This window comes from Cavia porcellus, unplaced genomic scaffold (genome assembly GCF_034190915.1).
Source record: "Cavia porcellus strain 051 isolate PalLab524CR breed Dunkin Hartley unplaced genomic scaffold, mCavPor4.1 scaffold_26, whole genome shotgun sequence".
Lineage (NCBI taxonomy): Eukaryota > Metazoa > Chordata > Mammalia > Rodentia > Caviidae > Cavia > Cavia porcellus.
In genome coordinates this window covers 29,382,533-29,407,698 of record NW_026947509.1, presented here as the reverse complement: position 1 = coordinate 29,407,698, position 25,166 = coordinate 29,382,533, and the positions used below count along the sequence as shown (strand labels likewise).

The following is a 25,166-nucleotide window of genomic DNA, read 5'->3' as shown; positions in this document are numbered from 1 at the left end:
TCCAATAAGATACAACCTGTTTAGACCATTGGAGACAGAAGAACAAAAGCTAGATGAGACTTCAAAATAAGATGATACTAAATCAGTATTACCTATTAAGATGTCATTTTCTCTAAAATAGCTGTTCCTATTATCCAATCTTCTCTGTCTCATTTCTGTTGAGCTCTTTTTCTGTCAGTAGCTGTCAGTTTGTCTTCTTCATTTTGTTCTCTGCTCCATTCGTTGTGGCCTCCCCGCCACCATTTCTTGGTTCTTTGTATTTTTCTTTTTTTAGAATATCCTGCAATACTTTCTGTAGGGTTGAATTGGTGGTTGCAAATTCCCCCAGTTCCTCTTTATCCTGAAAGCACCTTGTTTTTCCATCAATTTCCAGGGACAGTTGTGCAGGATATCTCAATAAACTATTGATTTATAAAATAAAAATTTACCTCTCAAGGGACACATAGTGCTAGCTTAAAACAGTTTGCTCTTCACCCAGCTGTGTTAACAGAGATGGAGAATCAGAGCCAGAACAGTAGGAAGTAAGAGCTGTTGAATTCTTCTTCTTTTGGAGCCGTTATTTTTATTTGACTTCTACTTGTTTCCCAGATTCTATCTTCAGCAATTAGGTGAATCCAAGCTTCAGGTTGTTTTGAACAATTGTAGCTGAATATTTACTCAGCTTGTATTTATTGTCTAATTCCTTGCAGACTAAATTGAAAAAATGTAGTCTGTAGACAAAAGACAGCAAAAATCAGATGATAAAAACAAAAAACGATTTGGCAAACATAGCCCAGGCTCACATAGGACAGTAGCAAATTTTAAATAGTGTTAGGGTGGAATTGATCACACGTGGCACTGGGGACCGACCGGGGCTTCTCCCTGAGCTACACCCCCCACCTACTTTCTTTGTGATTCTGAGACGGGGTCTTGTCAAGATGGACCCTGGAGTTCTCCTAAGGTCTAAGCTCATCAACCCGCCGCTTATCCTAGGGAACTCCGGATGGCATCCCATGCCTGGTAATGTAGACTGTTTTGGTCCTAGGGATTAGGCTGTGCCAGCACAGGTCACCTTAAAGTCTTCAAGGCTTCAAGTCCTTTTCCAGATCAGTTTGGAACTGACTCAAGATTCAAATTATTTCCCCCTTTCCCATCCATATAAGTCTATTTTCCTTTACTGTAACAAGTTACCTGAGGCTGTAGAACTCACAGAGATGTTTATTTAGCTCCTAGTTTTAGTGGCTGAAATCTAAATAGCATGATACTCTGGGGTGGCCATTTGCTGGGTGGTATCAGTATGGATGGCACTGTGTCAGGGGCACGTGTGACAGAGGAGGGCACACGTAGAGAAGCCAGAGAGCCAGAGAGACTCCAGGATTCAGTCTTACCTTTCTTTTTTTCTCTTTTTCTTTCTTTCTTTTTTTTTTTTTCTGATCTTTCAAGTCAAGGTCTTACTATGCAGTCCAGACTGGCTTTGAACTTATCGAAATCTTCCTGCCTCAATCTCCTGAGTGCTGGGAATATAGGCATGTACCGCCATGTGTAACTGGATTATTTTTTAAAATAACAGCTCTCTTGAGAGAACTGAGAGTTCCACAAGAACTACCTTCAGGCCTTCCAGAGACCAAGCCCCCAACTGGTGACCTCAGCATCCCCCACTAGGCCACAGCTCTGAGAGATCAGCATGTCTAACATTACCACTGGGACCAAGCTTCCAGCCCAGGAACCATGGGAACTCTCCCTCCCCACTCTCTCTCCCCACTTCTCTGTACCCCCAGCTTCAAATCATTAAGAACCAGGTTCAGGTCCTGATCCCAGAGGTAAGCGTTTTTTAGGACGCTGTGCAGAACCCCTCTGTCCTTGGTGGCTCTCGGCCTCTAGCTGCAGGGCCCAGGATGTATGCGTGTGCGTGTGTGCTTGTGTGTGTGTGTCCATCCTCCCTGGCATCAAAGACTGACCCATTTCCAGTAACTATGCTTTTGTAGCTAGCAGAGCCTTTGTTTGTTTTGCACAGAGGCCCTGAGGCTGGTGTCTGCTGCAGGCGCTTGGGCGCTGGAGAGGCAAAGAAAGACTCAGCAGGTAACGGGGGCTGTCCAGGGCATTCACCTGCTTTCCTCTTGGAAAGTTCCAGAGGCTGTGGTTTCCTGCTCCGTCACAGATGCACAAAGCCAAGAGCCACAGGAGTCCTTGGGGAGGGGGTCAGCATGCAGACAGAGGCTCGGCTCCCGTGCCTGAGTGGCCCTGTGACAGCAGAGGGAACTTCAAGGCCACAGGCAGCACAGCCCCAGCATGTGCTGAGCACCTTTCTAAGTCCCAGAAAAGGGAACCGCTTATGTCCGTGCTCCTCCGTGCTCCACCCTGACAGCCCGGGTGGGCTTAACCTCACAGGAGCAGTCCTCCTTCTTGATGCAGGCACTGTGCTGCTGGTCATCTGCCCTTGATTTATGATAGCAGTTAGGCTCGGAGGAGTTGTCCTTGCTTGAAATGAACAAAGGGAGTGATCCACATTGCTGGCCGGATGCTGTTTCTCTCATGGCACATGGTGTGCCTGGCCCCATCTCAGTGAGGACTGGGAGAACTCATTGTCCCGCAAGGACCACCACAGAGGTGAGGGTCACCTCACTAGAAAGGCTTTTACTGGCCAAGGGCAGGAACTTCCAGCAGCATGGAGGTCTCGAGAATCTAGGCCCTGGGGTCACCCTGGTATAGCCCGAGACCAGCTGTCCTGTTCATGGGCCACCTGCTGCTGCTGGGGAGCTTTCTGGGCTTCTCTTCCTTGGGGTTGTTTGGATTTTTGAGATAGGGTCTAGTGCATAATCCAGGCATGGACTCCCTATGTATCCCAGGCTGGCCTCTGACTCACAATTCTCCTGCATCAGCCTCTTGAGTCCTGGGATTCCAGGCATGAACTACCCGGCCCAGCTGTTTTTTTTTTTTTTTTAATTAAAAATCTTAATAGTGGTAAAATATATGGAGCCCCAGTTAGCCACCCCAGTACTCTGCAGTGCAGGCTGAAGGACTGTGCACACCCACACTGTCCTGCCTTCTCAGCAGCATCACCAGCTGGGGCCTCTCTCCCTCCCACAGCTGAGACTCCATCCTGTCCACAGCAGCGCTCTCCTCACCCTGCCCTGCAGACACTGCCAGGCTCCCATCCGCATCTCTGCAGGAGTGACCGCTCTAGGAACTTCTGCAGAGTGGCCTCACACAGTGTTTGTCTTTGCTCTGACTGGCTGAGTTCACCTGTGTATTGTTCTCCTGGGTCTCTCCTTCTGTTCAGGGCCTGGGTGACACCCCATTTGCCATGGGCTACCATTTTTTATAGTGGGTCGCTTCCCCCATTTGGTTACTGTGATGGGCTCTGCTGTAAACGTGGGTGTGCAAGTATCTGCTTGAGGTTCTGCTTTCATTTTTTTCTGGGCAACTGGTAGGTCACACGGTAATTCTCCCCTTTCTTTGTGAAAGGATTGGTGTACGGTTTTCTACAGTGGCCACGGTGGAATGCCATTTCGATGGTGTCAAAGTCTCTTTGATGTCTCTGGGGCTGTGACCTTCTCTGGCTTCCTTCTCCTTCCTGCTGGTCACTGAGATCTTTCATCCCACCCAATGAGCCCATTTCCCGTCGCCTGACTCTAGTACATGCCCTCCAGATCAAATCAACACTGCAGTGTCCAGGTAGAGACAGCAGCAGTAGAGAGACAGGAAGCAATCTGTGTATCAGTTGCCTTTGGCTTCTACAGTGCCATGAGGTAGGTGCTCAGAGTGGTGGCTGTTAGCTGCCAGACGTGATTAGTGAGGCAAACGTCTGCTGGGGTGACCAGCAGCACAGTGGGCTTTCTGTGCTACACGACATCCTCTTGGGTCTCCCCTATGAGGGCAACACCATCTGTTGGAAAACATCACACTATATTGCTCTTCCTGGTGTGTGCACATTTTCCTAGTGAACCCTGGACTGTGTATCTGTTAGACATTTGATGTTCACGTATTCATGTTTATCAGTGTGTGCTTGCCACGCATGCAGCTCACAATCATCTGGGACCTGAATGTGTTTCCCTGTGTGTCCCAGGCCTTTCCCCTTCCAGGTCACTGGGGAGGAAGTAGATAAGGGCTCCTGTGCAGCTTTCTCAGGGTTCATAAAGTGCCGTTCCAGATCAGAGGACGCAGTGTCCAGATCAGCACCGACTGCCCTGAGCACCCAGGGAGTCCGGTCTTGGTTGCATAATCTCTTGGCTGCTGTTAAATCCAGACCAAAGGAGAGGGAAGATTCTGGAAGATTCTGGTTATTAAGGTTCCTTTTCCTCTTAGCTGGTGCTTTGCAAGGACCACCACAGACCACCACAAGGAAGCAGCATGTTCTGGAGCTGGTGCTGTCTATTTTAGCTCAGTACTGTCTATTCTAAGGGCTCCAAAAGGCTATAAAATATGGCAAGTCCAGGATGATGACTCCAGATCCATAGATGCTGGAAGGACAGTTGAAGAGACAAAACCACGAATCCCCAGAATGTTCTTGAAAAGGCAGATGTATCAGGCACAGAAGTGGAGGATCCTTTGTTGTATGTTGCCCCAGCAGTGCTGGGTCTCCATACTAATGAAGTCCTGTCACTTTGCTCTCTGTCCCTCAGGCCTTGTTATCTTTTGTTTGCAAATGGGGAACAGGGCTGCTGGAAGCCTCACATTTCATATCATGTCAATGTGGGGACCTTAGGAGACTTTATCCCTTTGCCCATTAGTTGGTTAGTTAGCTAATCCTGGAGAAAACTGACCAGCTTTCCTTGGGCCTCACACCCTCACACAGTTGCTCTGCTGAGGGAAGGTGTGTTAGGATCAGCCCAGCTGGACCATTTACCCTCCCCTAGGCCTGGGGAGTTGGGAACACGGCTAATGATAGCCTTGCCAGGCCCATGCTACTCCCACTATACAGGGAGAGGTCGCCAGGAGGATGGAGTTGGAAGCACATTCTAGACAGAATGACAGCTGCCCAAAAAGATAAGTCCAGAGTCCACCTCAGATGCAGTCCTGGTGAGTTCAGGAACCTATCGTGGAGTCAGCCTGGGGTGTGGCAGGAGAGAGGAGTAGCTTTCAGATGCCATCAGGCCTCAAGTACTGGAGGCTGACAAGGAATACTGTTCCCCATGTCCTACCCTCCTCCTCCAGTCTTGCAGGGATCGCTGCAATAGCTTTCTGAATGGTCTTTTGGCTAACTTTTACCTTCAGAAAGTCTGCTTTCAAACCTGTGTGTTTTGAACATGCAAGTCAGGAAACCGCAGTGGCTATCAACAGGCTCCTTATCACCAGGCCCTGGCTGGACCGACCCCCTCACCACCTAACCTGCTCTCCTCCACTGTCTCCCAGACTCACTTCTCTTCCGCCCCATAGGTCTCCTTGGTCCTTGGGCAACTCCGGCTTCTGAAGTGCGCTTTGAACTAGCTTTAACATCTTACTGGTTTCCTCATTGCGCTGCATGCAGTCTTTCTTGTGTCCACTTCACAGGACAGTCACATTTGTACACTGGACAATTGCCCTTTAACAGTTCTGTAGTTATCACAAAGATGCCCTGGAGTTACCTGCCAGCTCGGGACGGGTGTGTCTGGGAGAAACTCATATGGGGCATTTAAGCTCAAGCATGGCTTCGTCTTTTTTTTCTACAAAGAATCCGAAATGTAAAAAGAACCCTACTTTTAATTTTTTATTTATTTTTATCATGCTGGATGTTAAACCTGGACCTTATTTATGCCAGGCAAGCACTGTACCACTGAGCTATAGTGTCAGACCCCAAAAGAGAACTTCGGGAGGTCACTGATTCTCTTTCTTTCCCTCTGCTAGTTTTTAGTATTTGTGTCCTTTCTGGTTACATGAGAGAGGGGTGGCACTCACAGAGCACAGGTGTGGGGTTTATGGTGTTTGGTGGTACTGGTTGGATGCCTGGTGGAAATCTCTCTGTGGATGAGTTGGGGCAGGGAAGCCAGCTCCTGGCCTGACTGCTCGTTTGCCTGATGGTGTGTGAGTCAGGTCGGTGAAGACGTGGTGTTCACTGGGAAGGGGCTAATGCCTTGTGCTCTGAGCTTTTGTGCTTGTCAGGGGCTGAGCTATGGAACTGAAGTTGTGAACTCTCCATGTGACTCTCTGAGTCTGTTAGGATGGACTTTTCACTTCACAGTGTGAATATAAGGTAAAATAATTAATACTTCTAGTTAATAAATTTGATTTGTGATCACATTAAAAGAACTCCATTTGGACAGGGTTTTAGGAATAAGTAAGTGCTTATTTAAATAGAATATTTCTCCCAAATTGACAGGAAATTTAAAATCTAAAATTTAAGTATTTTTAATTTTTTATATGTATATATTTATATATTTACTTATTTTTGAGGCAGGGCCTTGCTATGTAGTTCAAGCTGGCTTTGAATTCATTATGTAGCCCAAGCTGGCCTCAAATTCCCAGCAAGCTTCCCGCCACAGCCTCCTGAGTGCTGGGATTATAGGCATGTGCAACCATACCTGGCCCTTAAGCACTTTATTTCTTTTTGATATAGGGAATTAAACTCAAGACCTTGCACTTGCCAGGCAGGTGCTTATGCTGCTGAGCTATATTCCTAGCCCCCTTAACCACTTTAAATGTGCAATACTGTTTGGAAAAACATATTACAGAACTAAGTAGCCTAGGAACCCATAAAAGTACGGAAATGAGTTGAACTTAAATGTGTTAAACTTAACTCAACACCTTATGATTAACACACTTTTCACCTTGCAAGCCCTAAGGATGTGAGTGGTTAAAGGTGGTGGCGAGTCCTCAGATCTGTAGAACCCCTTTTGGCTTCCCCAGATCCCCAGCTTTGAGCCCAATTGGGCTCCCGATGGCCAAGGTTGAGTTTTGGCCAAGGAGGCCAGGGAGCTGCTGTGACTAACTTGGCTTGCACTGCCGGTAGACCCCCCGGATCTGAGGCTGAGTGGAATTTGTTTGCTGTTGATGCTGATCGATCCATGAGCAGGTTACTGCCTCCCACCTCCTTGACTGGTTTGTGCAAAGAGCATGTAAGCCAGAGTGGCCACTGTGACCTTGGAATGTAATCGAGGAACTGCAAAGAGCAGCCTGGACCTTGGCAGGCTAGGCCAAGTCTCAGAGATAACGCATACGTGGCACTGCACACAAAAGGGACTTGATGCGGCCACAGTGCGTTATTGTTAGGCATGCCTTCACCATGTACCACCCCACAAGCATTTGTCGGATTTCTGTGACAGATTCGTGGTCTGTGCATCTTGTTTGAGCCCTAGGTTTTCAAGGGCCAGTTCCAGCTATTGCTGTCAGGAGCTCTGCCTTTGGCCAGGCCCCTGGCACCATCCAGCACTTTGTCCTTGGAGCGGATGGTTTTTGTTTAGCTGGGAGCCCTCCTTCTCTTTCTCCTGCCTGGTGCAGATGAGTCCCTCCACCAACTAAGCACTGAAACCCTGGGGCCCACAGAACTGGCTGGGGTATACCAGCCTGCGAGGCGGCCGAACCACTACCAGAGCAGGGTTTGGCAGCAGAGTTTACTTCCTCTCAGTTCTGGAGGTGGGGAGACAAGGTCAAGGTGTTGCGGACCAGATTTCTCCTGTGGCCTCTCTCCCTGGCCTGCTCTGGGTCCCTGGGTAGTCGTCTCTCAGCATGTCTGCTGTCTAATCGCCTCTTCTTACCAGGACTCCACTCAGATAGGATTAAGTCTCCTAACAGTCTCGCTGATCCTTACTCACCCCTTTGAAGGCCACAGTCATCTTTCAAGGTTAGGAGATGAACACAGAGATTTAGGGAGACACAGCCAGCCGTCAGACAAAGGTGTGTTTTCAAGCAGCAGATGCTGACTGGCTGATTGCACCAAGAAGGGATGGCTAATAAAAGTCTCACGCAGCCAGGTTAGAGATGACACCAGCAGGGGCGGGGGCTCGAGCCGCACTGCACAGAGCAGGCTTTGCACCATTAGAGCTCTGTGCCTGAGCCCTGCCTTGTCTTGAGAGAAGTCCGGAAGAGAGAGCTCCAAACTGAACTCACAGACTCAGAGCGGGTGGTTACAAGGGGTGAGTGGGGTCGGGAATGGGGCGATTTTGGTACAAATTTGAGCTAAATAGGATGAAAAAATTCTGGAGAATGATTGGGTAGTATGGTGACTGAAAATTGCATGATGGAAAAATGCCTAGAGAATAAATCTTAAATGCACCACAAAAAATTGCAAGTAGGAGAGGCCACAGCATGTTTATTAGATTAATTATTTCACCATGTATAGATGTATCAAAACACAACTTTGTATGTCAAAGTTATATAGGTTTTGTCAGTTATATCTTAACAAAAAGGAGAAAAAAATAGTAACACAGTAAAAAAGTGCAGATTACTAAAAGTAGTGCACTTTGCTTTGATTTGGGCTCCTTCAAGATCCCTGCAAGCCTGCAATCTCCTTGTCAGGTGAGGGCAAGGCTGTAACCTTCCCCCACCCCACTGTGAGGAGCTTGGTGAGCGGACTGCTGGGAAACTGGCCCCAGGAGCTCAGAGGCAGATGGGCCCAGACTCCAATCTTGCAACCTTGGAATCTCTCATCAGGCTCTGCTGAGAGGATGGTGGACCTGCCCTGGGCAATAGCAGGAGCGAGTGCCAGGCACTCCAGGTGGTGCCCTGCTATGTCACCCAGGGAGCCTTGTATCCTGCTCACCACAGAAATGAACCTCAATGCAATGGGCAAGGATATCTGAGCTGGTTCTGAGCAGGCAGGGACTTGTCAGACTCCTAAATCACAGCAGGCTGCCTGCCAGCAGGAGGAACCTGCCTCTGCTGTGTCTCCTGGGCCTGGTCCAGCTGCCCGCTGCCCTGTGGACAATTAAGATTGTGCTGGGTGTGGCCAGACTTCACAAGGAAACAGGTGGATGCCTAGTTACATTTACATTTCAAGTAAAAATGAAAAATATTTCAGCATGTGAGTGCCCCCAATATCGCTGGGCTTATATTTATACTAACAATTGCTTTGTGGATCTGAAAATCAAGGTTGAGTGGGCATTATGTCCTGTGGGTCCAGGGCTGGGGTAAGGCTTTCCCTCCCACCTGAGACGCACATTTCCCAGCCTGATCCACATCCTGGGCTCTGGGTGTGTGTGGCTCCGGGGTGGGGGCTCACAGCCTTCCCAGCCTTTGTCTCCCTGAAAGGCAGGCAGGTCTGGAGCCACCTTGCAGTGCTGCGCACTTTCTCCTGGGGTGAGGCACAGCCTTATTGATTCATTCAGAAACCATCCCTTTCACAAGCACTTCCTGCAGCCCTTCATGCTTGTAGCGTTTTCTTTGCTGTCATTTTCTATACTTATTTAATCAATTATCTTTTGTATGAATGACTCTTTGGGGTGTTCTTTGTCTTTTTCTCCAATGCTTTTATGATCAAGGGCTCAAAGAGCTCAGGGTAATGTAGGTTAGTGGTTCCCCCATGCTGGGCCCTAGCATTGAAGGCTCCAGGCTGGCCTCTGACCCCTCCCCAGGGAGGCTCTTTCTTTCAGGTCTTCTTCTAAGAGTCATAACTCCTCACCTACTTCCTGGGCCCAGAATGCCCGAGTGGAGGGCTGGACTAGGCCAGGGCCAGGGTGAGGTTTCAGGAGGTCCCAGGATATTGGCTAGGGTAAGGTGGGGGACATTCATTCTCCTACAAGGCTGCAGTGCCCAGGCATGTGTGTCCACCTGGCAGACCCCCATGCAAGGTCACTGAGCTTAGGTGAGGCTGCTTCCCTGTCCCAGGTTCTCTCAGAGACCCTGACACAGGAGATCTAGGGGCTCTGATGGCCTCAGGGCCTCTCTAATACCCATGCATAGCCCTGTTCTCCATAGGCTGTAACCAAAAACAAGAAGTCCTTGGGTGACTTACACTGGGTGTCTTTGGTGGAACCTCAGGGATAGGAGGGTCCTCCAGGTCACACCTAAGTGCCCAGCACCCAGACTGGCCTCTTCAACAAGCCAGTTGATGACCACCACTATCCTTTAGCCTTGTGCCTGCGGGAGGGTTCTGCCTGATGGGAACTGTCTAGGGTAGGAGCTGGGTGTGCCTGCTCCAAGGGACAGCATTCAGAAGGACACTCAGGGTCTGCACTCTCTTCACTCCTGGGCCAGCTCTAGCCAGGGCTGAGCTGAGGGGCTCTTGTAGGAATTTTAGGGCTCCCTCGGTGGCCATAGGGGGGAAGATCTGGGAGGTGTCCTGATCTAGCTTCTTCCCAGAAGCACTACTGGCATGTGGCAGTGTCTCTGGGCATCTCCACTGTCCACCCTGTGAAGATGACAGCCCTTTCTGTGACACCCCGGGGCAGGAGGCTGTGCATTGTAACCTAAGGGCGCAGTCACTCCAAGCATGGGACCAGGCTTGGAGAGCTACACGCCTGCTGCAGAGAATTACAATCTCACCATGCCCCTCTCCTTTGAGATCATTTCAGGGAGTTCTGAGTGCGGTGAGGCATCTGGCAGGCAGTAGGGGAATGGAGGAGTGCAGGGAGCTGAGACAGCTCTCCATGTCACTGGGAAGCATGTGTTTCCCTGGGTGGGGGCGTTGGGAAGTGATGCAGCAGTTGGAAACTGTTTTAGTCTCTTTATGGGGCTGGATGGACTTTTGAGGATTGATGCTCATTCTCAGGAAGCAGGAAACGCATTCGAAAGGATACGTGGTACGTGGCCAGGATGATGATGGGGATTGAAGAGTTCTGGAAGAGCCTGCTTCACAGTGACTACCACCTTGGATTTTTCCAAGGGACTGAAATGCCATATGCTACAGTGGAATGTCCTGCAGAGGCTGTTAAGAGTGTGAGCTGGACTGCAGACCACAGACTCTGGGAATCAAAAAGTGGGGAAGAAGAGAGTGGTAAAAGATACCAGGGCTGCAGTGATGGTTTACAGAAGGTCAGGAAGATTGGACAAAGCATGGGTCAAAGGCCAAGATGGTGGACTTGAAGACTGGGGGTGGGGCTAGGGATGGCGATGGGTCAGGACAGAAGCCCTCTGAGGTACAGCTCCATGAGATGATTCTCTGCACGCACTGTTAAATTCCTCTGCTTATGGGTTGTCATTCTCTTCAGTTTCTCCCCACCTCTGGGGCAAGTCTCGTGCATTGCTACACATGGAGGGTGAAGTAGGGAAGGCAGTGTCAAAGCTGCTGGAGACTAACACTGCTATCAAGAGGTAGCCTCTTTCTCGGTGACCACATCTTACACAGTCCTGCCTGCAGGCTGTGGCTTGGTGAGTGATGAGCCCAGGAACAGTGGACAGCATGGACATTGCTTTTTACAGGTGTGTGGTCCCCTTTTAACTTCCAGCACCTCAGCAATATACTGTACATTTCACTGATTCAATAAATATTTCAATGACACTTTACAGCTACCTTCACTGAAGACATGATCATCCAGTAAGTACAGGACATGACACACAAAGTCACTAATCACTAGAGAGACACTACAACCCTAACAAGCACTACAGCAAGGTGCCATTTTGCACTCTGTAGAATGACTGACGTTAAGACACTGACAACATCAGTTGTTGGCAAGGATGTTGGATATCTGGGAATTCTATATACTGCTGGTGGGAATAACACTGAAAAAGTGGCCACTTTGAAAATATCACAGTTGTATCTTGTAAAGTTAAACATAGTTCTATCATACAATTCAGAAATAAGAATTCAGGAGAAATGCAAACCTCTGTTCATACAAAGACTTGCATGGAAATAGTCACAGCAGCATGATTCATAAATAATGGAAACATGAAAGGAACCTAAATGTCTACCAACTGGTAGATGATAAAGAACCTGTCTGTGAATTACACAGCCTCTTAAGGAACACAAACTCTTCCTTGTTAGGTTTATATCTAGATGGTCCCCCCAAGCCTCATGTGCTCATAGGTGATGCTTTTAGGAGGTGGTGTGATGCTCACGGGTGGATTGGTCCTCTGATGAGTTTAGAGCCAAATGTGATGTGGGAGGTCGTGTTTTGGAAGGGTTTACCTACTTCACTTCTCCCTTGCTCCTTCTGCTTTCAGTCTGCCTCGCCATGGTGATTCTCTTCTGCTGTGCTGCCCTGCCTGAAAGCCAGCTGACCACAGACTGAAAGCCAAAATAAACCTCTTTTACTTTCAGTTGCAGGTACCAGATTTTGTGTCTCAGCACTGAGAAAGTAAGACAATCCCAGAATACCATAAGGGGAAAGATAAAATACAAGAATATGTACCATATGTTTCCATTCATACTCTGCTCTAGAAAGGTGAGATTTTGACAGAATCCATCCAGAATAGTCTTTGCACGGATGAGACCTTGGGGAGAAGACAGATACCAACAGGCAAGAGGAAAAGGGTTAGGCTGCAGGAACTAGTCCGTATGGTGAATGGGTGACTGTGACATGATAATACATAGTTAATGAAATGCACCAACCTGTACCCTTAAAATGTGTGAATGTTATTATGCATAATAATAAAATATAAATACTAGTAAAAAAAATCCCTCCACATTGCTTGTTATCCCAGCTACTGAGAAGGCTGAGGCAGGGGGCGGCCAGTGTAAGGCCACCTTGGGCAACACAGCAAGGCTCTATCTCAAAAAACAAAAATGTAGCTCAAATCTATATATATATTATGGGCAAACAACTTCACAAATAAACATGTCATGAGAAAACTTCTGGAAAACCAGTGAAATAAATAAAATCTTGAAGGCAGGCAGAAACATTAGACAGAAAAACAAAGGTAGGAATTTCAGAAGATTTCCTTCAAAAACTATGGAAGATAGCGGACAATGGATTACACCCTCAAAGTACTGAATTCTATGTTTTTGTTTAATAAATATTGAGAGTAAATTTATTAGAGGTGGTATGGGACCTACAAAGAAGCTAAGAACACCAATTTGTGTCTCTGGATAAGACACTATATGATATTGGTCGTTTCTATACCTTTTCCACACTCAAGGATAATAAATGCCTTCCATGGATGGCGCAAAAAAGACGGCACATTCATTGCCTGCTGAACTGTGCAAAAAGTACTAATGGATGCTGGGTGTGGCGGCACATGCCTGTAGTCCTAGCATTCGGGAGGCTGAAGCAGGAAGATCACTGCAAGTTCAAGGCCAGCCTGGGCTATATAGGACTCTGACTCAAAAAAAAAAAAAAAAAAAGGTTTTCAGACAGAAATTGATACCACAGGTCGTTTAGCCCTACATCAAGAATGCTGAGGGCTGATACTGGTAAAAAGTGAATTCAAATTAATATATTATAAAGGCGTTCATTAGAAGAAATCAAAGCAGACCATGAAGCTCCCAAATTGCCGGAAGCAACAGTCTGTGTGTGAGGCCCAGAAGACAAGGGGGACAGAACACAAACAGCTGTAGCAGGGGCAGGGGCATGGACAGGGGCAGAGCTTTGTCCTTGAGACAGTGTTTTCGTTCTCACAGTTCTGGCTCGTTATATTCCTGCTTTACAGGAAGAGGAGTGAATCTCAGGGAGAAAGCTACCTGCCAAGCAGCCAGGCTGAGCACCAGACAGGAGAGGGCATTTCTATTCTGCGTCCCTGGGATAACTCAGCGTAGCCCCTGCGCCCCTAGCCAGGGCCTCACGAAATCCCTGACACTGTGTCAGGGGAACCAAAGAGGACAGCTGCTTGGTGTGTGCCGGGCCCCACCGTGCCGCGCGCGTCCGTTGCTATGGCCGCGCAACCCTGGCGACCAGGCGCCGCCACCGCGCAGGCGCCGTGCGGGCCGCGGTGCACCGTGGGATGGGCGCGGGGCGCGCCGCGGCGGCGGGCCGGGGACCTGGGGCCGGGAAGCCGGGGACGGGGCCAGGGCCGGGGCTGGGTGGGAGCGCGGTGGGGCGGCGGAGGGGCGCGGGCCGGCGGGCTGCGGTGCCGCCATGAACGCGGCCGTGGTGCGGCGGACGCAGGAGGCGCTGGGCAGGGTGATCCGCAGGCCACCGCTGACCGAGAAGCTGCTGAGCAAGCCGCCGTTCCGCTACCTGCACGACATCATCACCGAGGTGGGCGCCGGCCGGCCAGGGCGCGGGTGGAGCTCGGGGCAGGGCCCGCACCGGTGACTGCACCCCAGGGGACCGCGGGCCGGGTTCTGCGCTGCCTTGCGGCTTCCCCGGGAGCCCCGAGCCTCTCTGCCCCTTAGGCGGCGTTGTGTCTCCCGCTTCCCGGCGGGCGGCTCTACGGGGCCTTGCCTTGTGCTGGCTAAGCTGGTCCTACGACTGGTGCTGCCCCTGACCCCTGACACTCCTCCTGGTTGGTCTGCAGCCGTGGCCCCACACATCCTGGGAGAGCGGAATTGTTTTTTAGATGCCCTTGACTGGGTGCAGTGGTCACCACTGCTTGGGTGCTGAGTGAGGACGTATAGATGCACATATCCATTGCAGGGCACCAGGAAGGAGGGCTGTAAACTGCAGTGATGTTTGTTGATAGCCCCACAACTCGCCTGAACTTGGGAGTGGTTGTCTGTGTGGCGCTTCCTGTCCAGGAGGATGGGGTCTTCAGTCCCAGCGGCTAAAGCCTGTTTGCTAGGGTATCTGGGTGAGTCGTGCTGGGGAGGGTATAGAGATTGCTCAACCAACATCATTGTTAAGCGGAGTCTTTTCAGTGTTCTTGGCAACTCAGTACTGTCGCGGGTGGCAGCACCCATTTCCATGGTGCACTGGGGAACTCGTGCCCTTGGGGACTTAGGAGTCAGGTTGAACTTGTAGACTTCCCGGGTTCATAGTCGCACTCAATGTTGGTTCTCAAATTTTTTCACTGTATCAAAAAATTTTTTTTCAGTACTGTGGATTGAACACAGGGTCTTGTACATGTTAGGCAAGTGATTTACCCCTGAACTGCACTCCAAGTCCTTTGTAAAAAACAGTTTATTTTTTTAAAAAAATTTTCAGACAACGTATTTCTTTTCTTTTTTCCTTTTTTTTTTTTTTTTTTGTCTTTTTCCTTTTTATTGGTACCAGGGATCGAACTCATGACTGCCTGCTTGCAAGGCAGGCGCTTATGCCACTGAGCTAAATCCCCAGCCCCAGACAAGATATTTCTACATTGCCCAGGCCAGCCTTAAACTTGGAAATCTTCCTGCCTCAGCCTTCTGATTAGCTGAAATTAGGAGCCTGTGCCATCACACCTGAATTGTTTCTCATCTTTTTAAAGAGGTTAGGTGATTTCCTCTTCCATAGATTTTCCTGTAGTCATTTCAGCTCTCCTGCTGCAGCTTGCAATGTGTGCTTCTTTGGAGTTGTGCCTCTGCATTGTAGACCTGATTTGTGCTTAAAAATGCACATCCCAGAGCTGCACTGAATGTTGGCCTCCCCTCTGAGGGTGTCCTGGATAGGCTTCAGAGACAGGACTTTGCGGTGTGCTGTGTCACCATTGCCCTGGGAGGTGGGCAGATACCCCTGACTTGGAGCGAGCAAGGGAGAATTAGCTCAGATATGAGCCTGGCCCTTTACCACTGAGACTGCCAAAGCCTCTTCGGTGATCTTTTGTGAGCCCCATGAGATGAAGTGTCCACGGAAGAGGAAGGTCAGGGAGCATCCCTGTCCCATGGGTACTGTGGGGTGGGCTCAGCCCATGGGGCTGCCGGGTACCAGGTGTGGTTCATTGGAGGGTGCCTTGGAGGAGGAGGAGTTGACTGGTGGGCGGGTGTGCAGGTGTGCGGGGAGGAGTGTGCCCCCACCCAGGGGCAGGTCTGCTTTTCCTCCAGACTTCTCTGATCTGATGTTGAAATTAATTTCTGACCCAATAGAGTAATAAATAGCCTGCTTGTTAGCTCATTAATAAAGTTGTCAGCGATGGACACACTGGGAAGTATTTCAGAGGGTAGGTGGAGAGCCTCCTGTGAAGGGTCCTTGCCATCCCTTAATCCTGTACATTAGCTGTAGGTAAATGACTGCTGCTTTCATTAAGCTGAGCGTCCCTTCTGTGACTTTAACGTCTCTTGTTACTTACAGTTACTGCTCACAGTTTAAACTGCCAGCATCCGAAGAGAGCTCACAGGGACAGAGCGAGCAAATTCCAGCCATGTTAAGTGCAGGATCCTCTCCAGCAGCCACCTCTTCCTGCCTTCTGACACACACAAACATAAGCAAACACATGTGTGCACGCACGCACACCCAGGAGCACAGCTCTTAAGTAGTTTGATTGTAGCTTGATTCCAGAGGAAATGCTGTTGTTTTTACAACCGGTTTACAATAAATGCTTTTGAGCTGGCCCTGTACACATCCTTATAGGCATACCTACCTTGTGGGTCTGCCTGATATTTTCTGTGCTTTTTCATTTCGTAGGAAATACTGTTGCTACTAATTGTATCGATTGTTCCCAACGCATTTGGGAAAAGTCTGGTCTTCCAGAACCCAGACCTTGGTTGTGTGCGGGTAGGAAGCTCAGAGAGATTAGCCCCTGTGCAACCTGGCAATAGGGGTCATCTCAGGTGTAGGTGCCTGAGGGGAGGGCCAGGCAGGGAGTGAACAGAATGGGTGGGGCACAGAATACAGGCGTCCCTAAGAAATGAGGAGAAAGACCCTTCTGGGTCTTCTGGTTTGGGATGCCCAGGCAGAGTGGTTCTGTCCTTCCTGGAACCCTTTTCCTGCACTCTGACTCTTGCGATGTTGGGTGGTCAGGTCCTTCCCTGAGTTAGAACTGGTCTGGCCTCTTCTGTATCCTTAGGCTGGCTTTGTGGTCCATCGTGGTTGCAAAATGCCCCTACTCCATGTGACTCTCTGGCCTTAGGCTCCTGCCATCCCATACTTCAGGACCCTTGAACAGGGCTTCTGGTTAGGTACTACTTCCTGCATGTCTCCTTTGCTCCCCTGATGGCCTCTGATCCTGGGTTGCTGGGCCCGCACCCTTGAGCCCACCCCCCTGTGGCTTCCAGAGCACCCTCTTGGGCTTTGCGTCTTCTCCCACAGCCAGCCTCAGAGCCCTGCCCTTGCCCTCAGATGTTTGCTGGGCAGGGGAGTGGTCAGAGTCCTGGACACGGCCAGGGAAGTGGCTGTCTCCTGAAGTTCACCATGGTCTCTGTCTTCCCCCAGGTGATCAGGATGACTGGTTTCATGAAGGGACTCTACACAGATGCCGAGATGAAGTCAGATAACGTCAAGGTAGGTTGTGCGGCTTCTCTTGAGCAGGCCCTTAACGAGTGAGTGGGGTAGTGTAGAGGCCGAGTGGCCTTGTGTGCATCATTTATGCTTAGGGATGGTCAAGATGCGAGGCCAGTGAGCTCAGCAGTGGGCAGATGCCCTCTCTCATTCGTTTCCTCACTTTGGCCACTTCTTGTCCTGCTACTTGTATCTGTTGAAAACCAGAATTTATTATTAATACCTGAAGTTAATGCTACCCCGTCACCTGGACTGAGAGTGTTAGTGAACTGCTTTTGTCATGGTATAGAAGATCAATCTAAGTTTGGCACATGTCTATGTAACGAGGGAATATCCTGTGCCTATTGATCATGTGCCTATTGGTAATGCAAACTTTCTGAGGTAGTTTGACATTTAATTTCAATGGAAATCTTTCAGGATAAAGATGCAAAAATCAGCTTCCTGCAGAAGGCCATTGATGTGGTTGTGATGGTCTCGGGAGAGCCTTTGCTGGCCAAGCCAGCACGGATTGTGGCTGGGCACGAGCCTGAGAGAACCAATGAGCTGCTGCAGATGATTGGAAAGTGCTGTCTTAACAAGGTAACCCTGCAGCAGCCTGGGCGGCCTTTGGGATGCTGGAGAGAGGAGCTTTGCATTAGATAGGGTTTAAATTAGATCATATAATTTTTATTTCTCTCCTTTTTAAAAATTGTGCTAAATTCCACATAAGTACTGGGTATTGAGTCCCAGGTGCTCTACTATTGAGATACATTCCAAGTGCCTTTTATTTTGAAGTAGCTTAGTAACTAAGTCACTCAGGCTGGCCTTGAACTTGTGATCTTCCTGCCTCAGCCTCCCTAGTATTTGGAATTATAGGCATGAGCCACCATACCTGGAATGATTTACCATCTTAACCATTTTAAAGCGTGGAGCTTAGTGACATTAGATACATTTATGATGTTACGTAGCCGTCACTGCCAGATTCATCTTGCAAAACAGATTCTGTGTCTCTTAAATGATAGCATTACTTTCCCCTTTTTCCATCTCCCGGTGGCCCCCTTCTCCTTTCCATCACTGTGAGTTCAGGCTACTCTACATGGTGCATGCAACTGAAATGTGTGTCCCTTGCGACTGGCATAATGTCCTCCAAGCTTATCTGTGTTGTAGCATGGGTCAGAATCTCCTCCTTCATTTGGGGTAAATAAAATTTCATTTTGCAGACAGACCACATTTTGCTTGTCTATTCATCTGTTTTGACACTGGAGTCATGTACACATTTTAGCTGCTCTGAATGGGGTGTGGAAATGTCTCTTCAAGTGTTCAGTTATTTGGGGCTTAAGCTCAGAAGGGGAATTACCAGGTCATAAATCGGTCTTTTTCTTTTTCCGGACTCTTTAGCAGCTATCCTCATGGGTGTGATGTGCTTAGACTATTTTAGGGCCTTCCAGCTGGGGTGCTGTGGTCCTGTCGGAGGGGAAGGATTTGTAGAGTAGTAGGGTCAGCTTTCCTGCCCTTGAACCACACACAGGTCCATACTTGCCAGTGCCACTTGCCAGAACCGAACCAAGGTTCATTAGCTTGGACGCATGTGCTGCTAATGGCTGATCATCAGTAATGATTGTCAAGAGGCACTGTGTTTGTCTGTGAGGATAACATTTCCTTGTAGTATTTCAGTCTTTGAATTTCACTGGTGGAGGGTCTGTTCCGTGTGCTGTCTTCGGATACTGACGTTTAGATTTGTTTCATGTGCAAATCTCCTTTCTGCCTCGCATTTGATTTCCGGACGTTTGGATGCCCAGCTCTCTAGTGATGACGCCGTGAAAAGGGTTTTGGCCGGAGAGAAAGGGGACGCGAGAGGACAGGCTGTGCGGACCTCGAAGTCTCACGAGCTGGACAACAAGCACGCCAAGGAGGAGGGGTCCAAGTCGCGGAAGGAGAAAGAGGTGATTTGCGTGTTGTGTGAGGCCGCGGGTGAGTCTTTCTGTGATTCTGTGAATCATGCGTTTGTATTTTTAGGAGAAAAGGAACTCCGAAGTGAAAGAGCGAAGTACAAGCAGAGATGAAAAACAGAAAGAAGATGCAAAGGAAGAGAGCAAACCCAGAGAGAGAGAAAGGGACAAGGAGAAGATGAAGGAGAGCGACCGAGCCCGACACAGAGACCCCGGGAGGGACAAGCACCGGGAAGGGGAGCGAGAAAGAGCCAAAAACCGGGCCAAGCCCGAGCGGGAGCGGGACAGGGACAGAGGCAACAAGGACCGTGATCGAGAGGCTGAGCGCGAGAGGAGGAGTGAAGGCGGCAGAGAGAGGGACAGGGACAGGGGCGGAGAGCAGGACCGGGACAGGGCCAGGGACCGGGAGCACCACAGAGCAAGGGACAGAGATGGGCCGCTCCCCAAGGACCCTGAGAGGGAGAAGAGCCGGGAGCAGGATCGGCCGGGGAGGAAGGTGAGTTCCGATGGAGCTCGACTCAGTTGTGGCTTTCTGAGGTGATTTCTGTCTCCTTCGCAGTGTCATGAGGAAGCTGGTTTTCTTTGATGCTGGCTTAAAATCATGGCAGTTTGGGATTCCCAGTGGTAACCCAAAGAGACAACAGTTTCTTGCAGGTTTACTTCTCTTTTTTGAGACAGGATCTTGCCATGCAGTTCAGGCTGGCCTTGAGCTCACTTTGTAGCCCCGGATGGTCTCAAACTCACAATAATCTTCCTTCTTCAGCTTCCCAAGTGCTGGGATTACAGGCGTGAGCCACCATGCCCAGCTTGTATTTTTAAATTTTTATTTAGTTATTTTTAAATTTTAAAACTTTTTTTGTCATTTATTAATAGCAGTGTCTTGTTCAGTCAGTTTTTTTTTTTTAAGAAAGAGTCTCACTACATAGTACAGGCTAGCCTTGAGCTCACTGTCCTGCCTCAGCCTCCTGAGTGGTGGGATCACAGGTGTGTGCTGCCCTGCTCGTCTCAGACAGTTTTTAAGATGGACTCAGTGAGCTTTCAGCCAGTCTCCCTGTTGTATCCGTTAATGGAGAAGCCAGATTCGGCACTTGTCTGTTCACTGTTGGACCCCTATAGAGTTCTGGCACATAGTAGGTCTACAGCAAAAATTTAATTGAGGATGAGCACAAGGGATGATAAGAGCTTCCAGGCTGTGAAGCATTGCATGGAGCTGATAACTGATGGTAGCGTGCGAAGCCTCTGTAGAAATCTGGTCTCATTTGGAGCAGGAAGCCAGGAAGTATCACTGGTGTTTGTTCTTACAGAGTTTAGCTTAGAGTGTGACGACTGCCTGCCGGGCTTGTAGAAAAAGTAGCATATCCCAGGGTTTGAGCTCTTGTGCTTGAGTCGCCTGCATACTCCCTTGGCCCTAATGTGCTTGTGGGTTTCCGAGGCCCAGAGCCACTTCTCTCTGAGCACTGGAAGCGGCATTCTCAGGCTGTGCCTCTGCTATGGTCTCGTGTGCACGGGGCCTCGCTGAGGTCTTTCAGGCTTAAGAACTGCTCCCAGGAGGCCTCAGTGTGCTGTGATTCCTGCTTAGTGCAGTTTTCAGGTGAGCTTATAACTGGCCGGGATGTCCTTTTGTGGGACTCATCCTATACATCAGAACTCCAGATGGCCTTCTTGTGGGACCTCAGATCTGGTTACAGCCGCTGGCTGGGGGAGCAGAGGTCTGGACAATTCCAGGTGTGCCTGCCTGAGTGACCTGGGGCCCCTCTCTAGGGCCCCTCATCACAGCCTTCGATCGGGTCTTCCTGTAGAAGTCTAGACAGAGAGACTGTTGTCTGGGGATGGGTAGAGCCTGGTATGGACAGTGGTTTTGTTTGGGGGATCTGAGGCTGGGTCTGAGTGAGGTCAGCCTTGCTGTGTCCTCCTTGCTGTGTCCTCTTGTATTGTCTGTCTAGGGCTTTTGAGGTGCATGTCTGGGGCCAGGAAGGTGCAGCTAGGTCTCTGTCAGAATGAGGAAGCAACGTAAGCTGCTGTGAGGTGCCTTGCAGGACTGCAGCTCCGGGTCTCAGTGTGAACTTAGCTCTGGGGTCCTCATCTTGCCCTGCACACTTGCTCCATCCTTGGCCAAGTTGCTGCTTCCTCGCTGTGTCTCTCTTGCCTGGAAGAGAGCAGGGTGGGTGCTGCTTGCCTGGCTGCCTTGGCTTCTGTGAGAAGGGCGAGTGGAGGGGTGAAGGTGCAGGAGTGAGGGTGTGCCATGGGTCCCCAGGGAAGCAGCCGGGCTCGGGAAGCCGATGCCAGGCAACACCTAGCTGGGTGACTGCAGTGATGTAGTCTGACAGGTTTGTGCTGAGGACTCATCCTTGCCGTCTCCTTGATTATGCTCTGGCCCCTTCCACCCAGATGTGTCTTCTGAGAGCCAATTTAAGATATAAATAGGTGTTATGGCATTCTTGTGGTGGTTTCCTGACTAAAGTCTGTAGATTGCTTATTATGGAGGACCCCATTCTAAAGTTACCCCAACAAGAGAAGCCAGGCTGTCAGAAGGAAGAGCGCCCCCGTGGGCCCTGGATCTTGTGTTCACTCCTTCCTGTGTTTCCTGACTCCACATTTCTCGGGGATGTGTTTCCTAAAGATTCCTCTTGGCATCGGCATCGTAGGGATCGTAGGGATTGTAGTGATCATATTCCTCGTGGTTTCAGGGACAGGAGTGTTTGATATCCTGGAGGGAAATACCTCTCGCTGTTTGCTTGGAAGTCCAGGCAGGCCAAGGCTGCCGGTCAGGTCTGGAGTGGGCACTGGTCAGTGTTATGGACCAGGTCTAGGCATACATTTAGATGTTAACTTCTTTAGATGTTACAGGTTTAGGTAATTCTAAGTTTGAATTTTTTTTTTTTTTTTTATAGTTATCAAGCTCTGGGGAGATGCCCAAGAAGCTGTCTGATGGACTTGCCAAAGACTCCCAAGCGGAAACAGAGGTAAACTGCGACAGATGCGGTTTTGGGAGATGCTGCTCACAGTTGAGCTGCTGTAGCGAATGCTGTGTCCTCTGCTCGAGAACACAGAGGAGGAGGGGGGGCATGATGTGGGCTCACACAATGAGCAGTGCCCTTTATCATGTGATAAAAGCAGTGATTTCCATAGTTTCTCACCTGGTGAGACAGATGGGCTGGTTTTTTTGTCTGACTGGCGTGGTGTATAGGGCACAAAGGGACCCGAGATTACTTGGGGGTGTGGATGGAGGTGGCAGTTGGGTGAGCCTGGGAGAGGATGGAGTTCCCAGGCTAACAGGCCACGGGGGCTTGGTGGGACTCCACTGTACTCTACCTAATCTGTCTGGGTCACTCCAGTGCGTTTCTGGTGGCCAAGGTGTGGCTGTGGCCTGTCATGGCCGCCTGGCTGTCCTGGCAGTCAGACTCAGTCACCAAGCAGAGAGGCCTTGGGAGGGAGAGAGCACACTATCCTCATCCAGAGGGCCTCATGGGGAGCTGGGGCAGCCGAGTCTGCTGGGCCCCAAGAGGAGCTGGGGCAGCCAAATCTGCTGGGAGACTGCAGGGAGCATGCGGCTGCTCCTGGTGGGATCAACAGTGAGGCCAGCCATGTGCCATTTCCTCAGGCCTGGGCTCCGCTGAACACGGGCAGAGTTTCCCCCCAGGTGCTTACTGTTACTGACCAGCGGCTTGGTCAGTGATAGACTGTATAAGGCGTCTTCACTTGTGTGAGGACGCTTGTTTGGTGAGGCGGTCTGGCCCTCTCAGTGTGTGCAAGAGCACCCGGTGCTGATCGCAGGGAGAAAGCTGCTGCGGTACAGCGTGGTTCCCAAACTGTGGCATATCACAGAGCCTGACAAGTCTTTAACCATTCTGTTGTGGAATGCACCCATTAATTCTTTTTCACTTTCTTTGCTTTAAGGTTGAGGTTTCCAACAGAGCATCCAGGTCGTTGCCCTCAAAAACTTTGAAACAGCGATCCAAAAATTCCGTGGAAGGTACGCAAGCAGTGGTGTGCATAGCGGGAGACCAGCTCTCGGTTTCTTTGCCTGTTCACAAGAGCCGGGAATGAGCAGTCTGTGTAGAAATAAGAAAGCTCTGTCGCTCTTACACACGCATGGGAGCGTGTGTGTGCGTGTACAAAATCACATCACCAGGAGCAAAGTGGCCTCCCTTTGCTGGAGGTCTGTGTTGGGATTGTTAGAGTGTGATTACATTTTCATTTTACAGAAATGTTTGTCAGTCATCCAGGGTTATGGTAGATTAAATTTCCCCCTGGTGCCTGCCGGAGTCAGAGCATAGAGGCCAGTGATGGCTACAAGTTTATAAAATTGGTACACATTAGCATTGGGGTGCTGGGAAAAGCTGAGCTTGCAAGCCTGGCTGGGGTTTATGTGAGGATTCGACCTGGATATAACAGAGCTGCACACAAACCAGAGCCAGGCGAGGAGCGGGGGGAGGTGCTGCTGGAGGCTCCTCTGCAGTTGAGGCTGGAAGTTACTTTTTGTCACTACATGAATGAGCAGTGTGGCATGAAGGCAGTGGTTGGCAGTGAAGCCCATGCAGTGAGTTCCGCCTTTGCTTATGGTAAGCAAGGTGTGGGTGCAGCCTCTTGTCGAAGCCTGGTCCCCTTTCCATACTGCCAGTGGCGAGGCACCCAGTGGGGTCATCGCAGGCCCTAGGTGTGAGTATCGCGCAGTCTTCAGTCTTTGCCCCAGGCCGCTGGCACTCTGACCCCTCGCTTGCCCTACTCCAGGGTTTTGACAACATGCTGGTTTCATTGTCGAACAACAGGAAATGGAATTAATAGTGCAGTTATGCGTTTTTGGGTGTCAGGAGCTTTATCAATGTCTCCCCCCGCTGTCCTTTCATCATAAAGGCAACCAGGAGCCACACATCTATGTTAGTCATCAATGAGTCTTGAAAGAAAACAAAACCAAGAGAAGTAGGGAGTGGGGAGGCAGCAGGAGGGCTTTAGTGAGTCAGGGTGTCTGCACAAAGAGCTGACTGGGGAGATGAGGGCCTGCGGGGGTCTTGGACCCCGAGCAGAGGCCTGAGTTGGTGTAAGCTGGCCTCTGTGTGTGGCAGGAAGCCCAGCACTGAAGGAGAAGGGGCTGCACCAGCAGGTTGTGTGCTCTGTAGGAACTGTGAGCAGAGGGCCTGTGTTGGGGGAGGCAGGAGAGAGACAAGATTTGACCTGACTTTTACAGATTAGGACCGTGTCTTTGAAACCAAGGGCAGGGGTGGAGGCCAGAGGACAGTACAGAGTGGGTGGTGTCCGAATGAGACAGGGCCCAGCATCTGTGGAGAGAGCAGTTGGGGTTTCGGGGGTTCTCACGGTGGAGGTGACAGCTGTGCTGATGTCTTGGGTGCCGCTTGTTAGAAAGGGAAAGAGCCAGAAAGACCCACTTGAGGGTTCTGGGCACCTATGTGGTATCACCTGCTGAAATGGCAGGCTTAGAGGACAGCTCAGAACTCTGGGACACATCAAGCCTGAGAGGTCTGTGAAATACTTGGGTGGGGTGCGGATGGGCAGTGGGACAGACAGACCTGAGGTCAGGGAGACCCACAGAGGCCAGGGGTAAAATCAAACTGGATGTTCTTAGCTCTGCCCTCCAAGATGCTGCCCACCACGCTCATAGCACGCAGTGGGAGTTGTCCTGTCCCTTGCGTTGCATCCTAGCCTGAGAATGGGGTGTTGGCACCTGGCTGGGGTAATCCTCAGAGCAATAGTGGTCACTCCAGTCTCTGGCTTCATGGGAAACACCGGAACTCTTCAAATGATAAGCACAGCTCTGTTCACAGCTCTGCCTGAGATGCTCACTGGCGGCCTCTGCTCTTGCCTTGGTATGGAAGCCTCTGGAGGTGATTCAGTCCAAGCTGGATGGTGGCAGAGGCCTGCTGAGACCTATAGCAGTACATGGTGGCCAGATGGCTGGACGGATTTCTCCCTGCTCAGAATCATGTGTGCATGTTACCAATCAGCCTCGTTTTGTCAAAATTTAGTTTTTCCAGACCTTTTCTGGTCTTTGGGCTCCTGTGTGGAAAGCAGCAGCCAGGAGAGGCAGGGGGCACTGCAGATAGCCTGAGGGTGGCCTGCTACAGAGTGCAGCCAGGTGGCGCTGTCTGTCATCAGGACTCCATGTCTGAGCCCCTCCCCTCCTACCCTGGAGTGGGGTCTGGTGGCCTCTTGGAGCCGCATGTAC

At 50.1% G+C, this 25,166-nt stretch overlaps 1 protein-coding gene across 3 annotated transcripts in view; it reads left to right on the top strand.

Annotated features, from left to right (window-relative positions):
- Positions 1 to 13,782: 13,782 nt before the first annotated feature.
- Positions 13,783 to 25,166, top strand: part of Traf3ip1 (TRAF3 interacting protein 1) — a 36,370-nt gene continuing 24,986 nt past the window's right edge. The window contains exons 1-8 of one of the 3 annotated variants that reach the window (XM_023566901.2): positions 13,827 to 13,964; positions 14,343 to 14,496; positions 16,992 to 17,060; positions 17,475 to 17,636; positions 18,836 to 18,979; positions 19,053 to 19,481; positions 21,877 to 21,948; positions 22,883 to 22,958. In XM_023566901.2, the coding sequence (XP_023422669.1) occupies positions 17,001 to 17,060; positions 17,475 to 17,636; positions 18,836 to 18,979; positions 19,053 to 19,481; positions 21,877 to 21,948; positions 22,883 to 22,958 (943 nt within the window). In that variant the 5' untranslated portion in view covers positions 13,827 to 13,964; positions 14,343 to 14,496; positions 16,992 to 17,000. Of the gene's footprint in view, positions 13,965 to 14,342; positions 14,497 to 14,977; positions 15,114 to 16,991; positions 17,061 to 17,474; positions 17,637 to 18,835; positions 18,980 to 19,052; positions 19,482 to 21,876; positions 21,949 to 22,882; positions 22,959 to 25,166 lie in introns of those variants that run through there. The other 2 variants (XM_003474571.4, XM_063237024.1) reach the window with 2 other exon arrangements.